The sequence below is a fragment of the Meleagris gallopavo genome, chromosome 6 (genome assembly GCF_000146605.3).
Source record: "Meleagris gallopavo isolate NT-WF06-2002-E0010 breed Aviagen turkey brand Nicholas breeding stock chromosome 6, Turkey_5.1, whole genome shotgun sequence".
NCBI lineage: Eukaryota > Metazoa > Chordata > Aves > Galliformes > Phasianidae > Meleagris > Meleagris gallopavo.
Window position 1 is genome coordinate 44,770,180 of NC_015016.2, and position 1,048 is coordinate 44,771,227.

Here is a 1,048-nt window from a genome sequence, read left to right on the forward strand (position 1 = left end):
CGGCGGGCACCGTGTCCCCCTTCACTTATACACGCACATACACACACACACACAAAAATGTCGCCCGCTCGCAGCCGAGGGGCGATCGGGGCGCTCTCAGTGCCGCCAGCCAGGGTTACGCGGGCACGAGGCGGCTGCTGCGTGAAGGGAACGGAGTATTTCCACACGGACGCTGTCACAAAGCTCCCGCTGCTCTTCCTTGCCACAGGGCGCTCCGTGTGCTCTTCCTAACCCGCTGGAGGCTGCCGGGGCTCCGCACCAAAACTTTCCGCTGGGGGACGGGCAGGAGAGGAGCTCGGCCCGCAGGGGACGGGCGCGTGTGCGTTTGTTTGGGTTCGTCCCCTCACACACACACACACACACACACATTTCCACGTCCAGGAACGCGTTACACAGCCGATAGAGGGGCGCGGTGATGTCGGCGGGGATTACGGCGGTGGAGGTGATGTCACGGTGCCGGCCCGGCGCGCACACGCACGCACACACACACGCACACCCCCTCCGGCGTGGCGGGGCTGCCCGGGGAACGGATCGGACCCACGTCACGCGTACCGCCGGTATAAATGCCGTCCCGCGATTTCCATGGCTGTCGGCGCCGCTCCCGACACCGAGTGCGGCCGGACCCAGGGGCGGCGGCGGCGGCTGAGGAGGAGGCGGCTGAGGAGGAGGAGGCGGAGGAGGAGGAGGAGGAGGATGCTGCGCGCCTTGGTAGCCGTGTCCCTGTGGCTGCGGGTGAGCCCGCGGGCGCAGGGCGCGCCGTGCGAGGCGGTGCGCATCCCCATGTGCCGCCCCATGCCCTGGAACATCACCCGTATGCCCAACCACCTCCACCACAGCACGCAGGAGAACGCCGTGCTGGCCATCGAGCAGTACGAGGAGCTGGTGGGCACCGGCTGCAGCCCGGTCCTCCCCTTCTTCCTCTGCGCCATGTACGCGCCCATCTGCACGCTGGAGTTCCTCTACGACCCCATCAAGCCCTGCCGCTCCGTCTGCCAGCGCGCCCGCGACGGCTGCGAGCCCATCATGCGCCGCTACAATCACAGCTGGC

At 68.2% G+C, this 1,048-nt stretch overlaps 1 protein-coding gene across 1 annotated transcript in view; it reads left to right on the plus strand.

The window, feature by feature from the left end:
• Positions 1-30: 30 nt before the first annotated feature.
• Positions 31-1,048, plus strand: part of SFRP4 (secreted frizzled related protein 4) — a 10,396-nt gene continuing 9,378 nt past the window's right edge. Inside the window, 1 exon segment of the mRNA XM_031553985.1 lies at positions 31-1,048. Within this exon segment, the coding sequence (XP_031409845.1) occupies positions 583-1,048 (466 nt within the window). The 5' untranslated portion in view covers positions 31-582.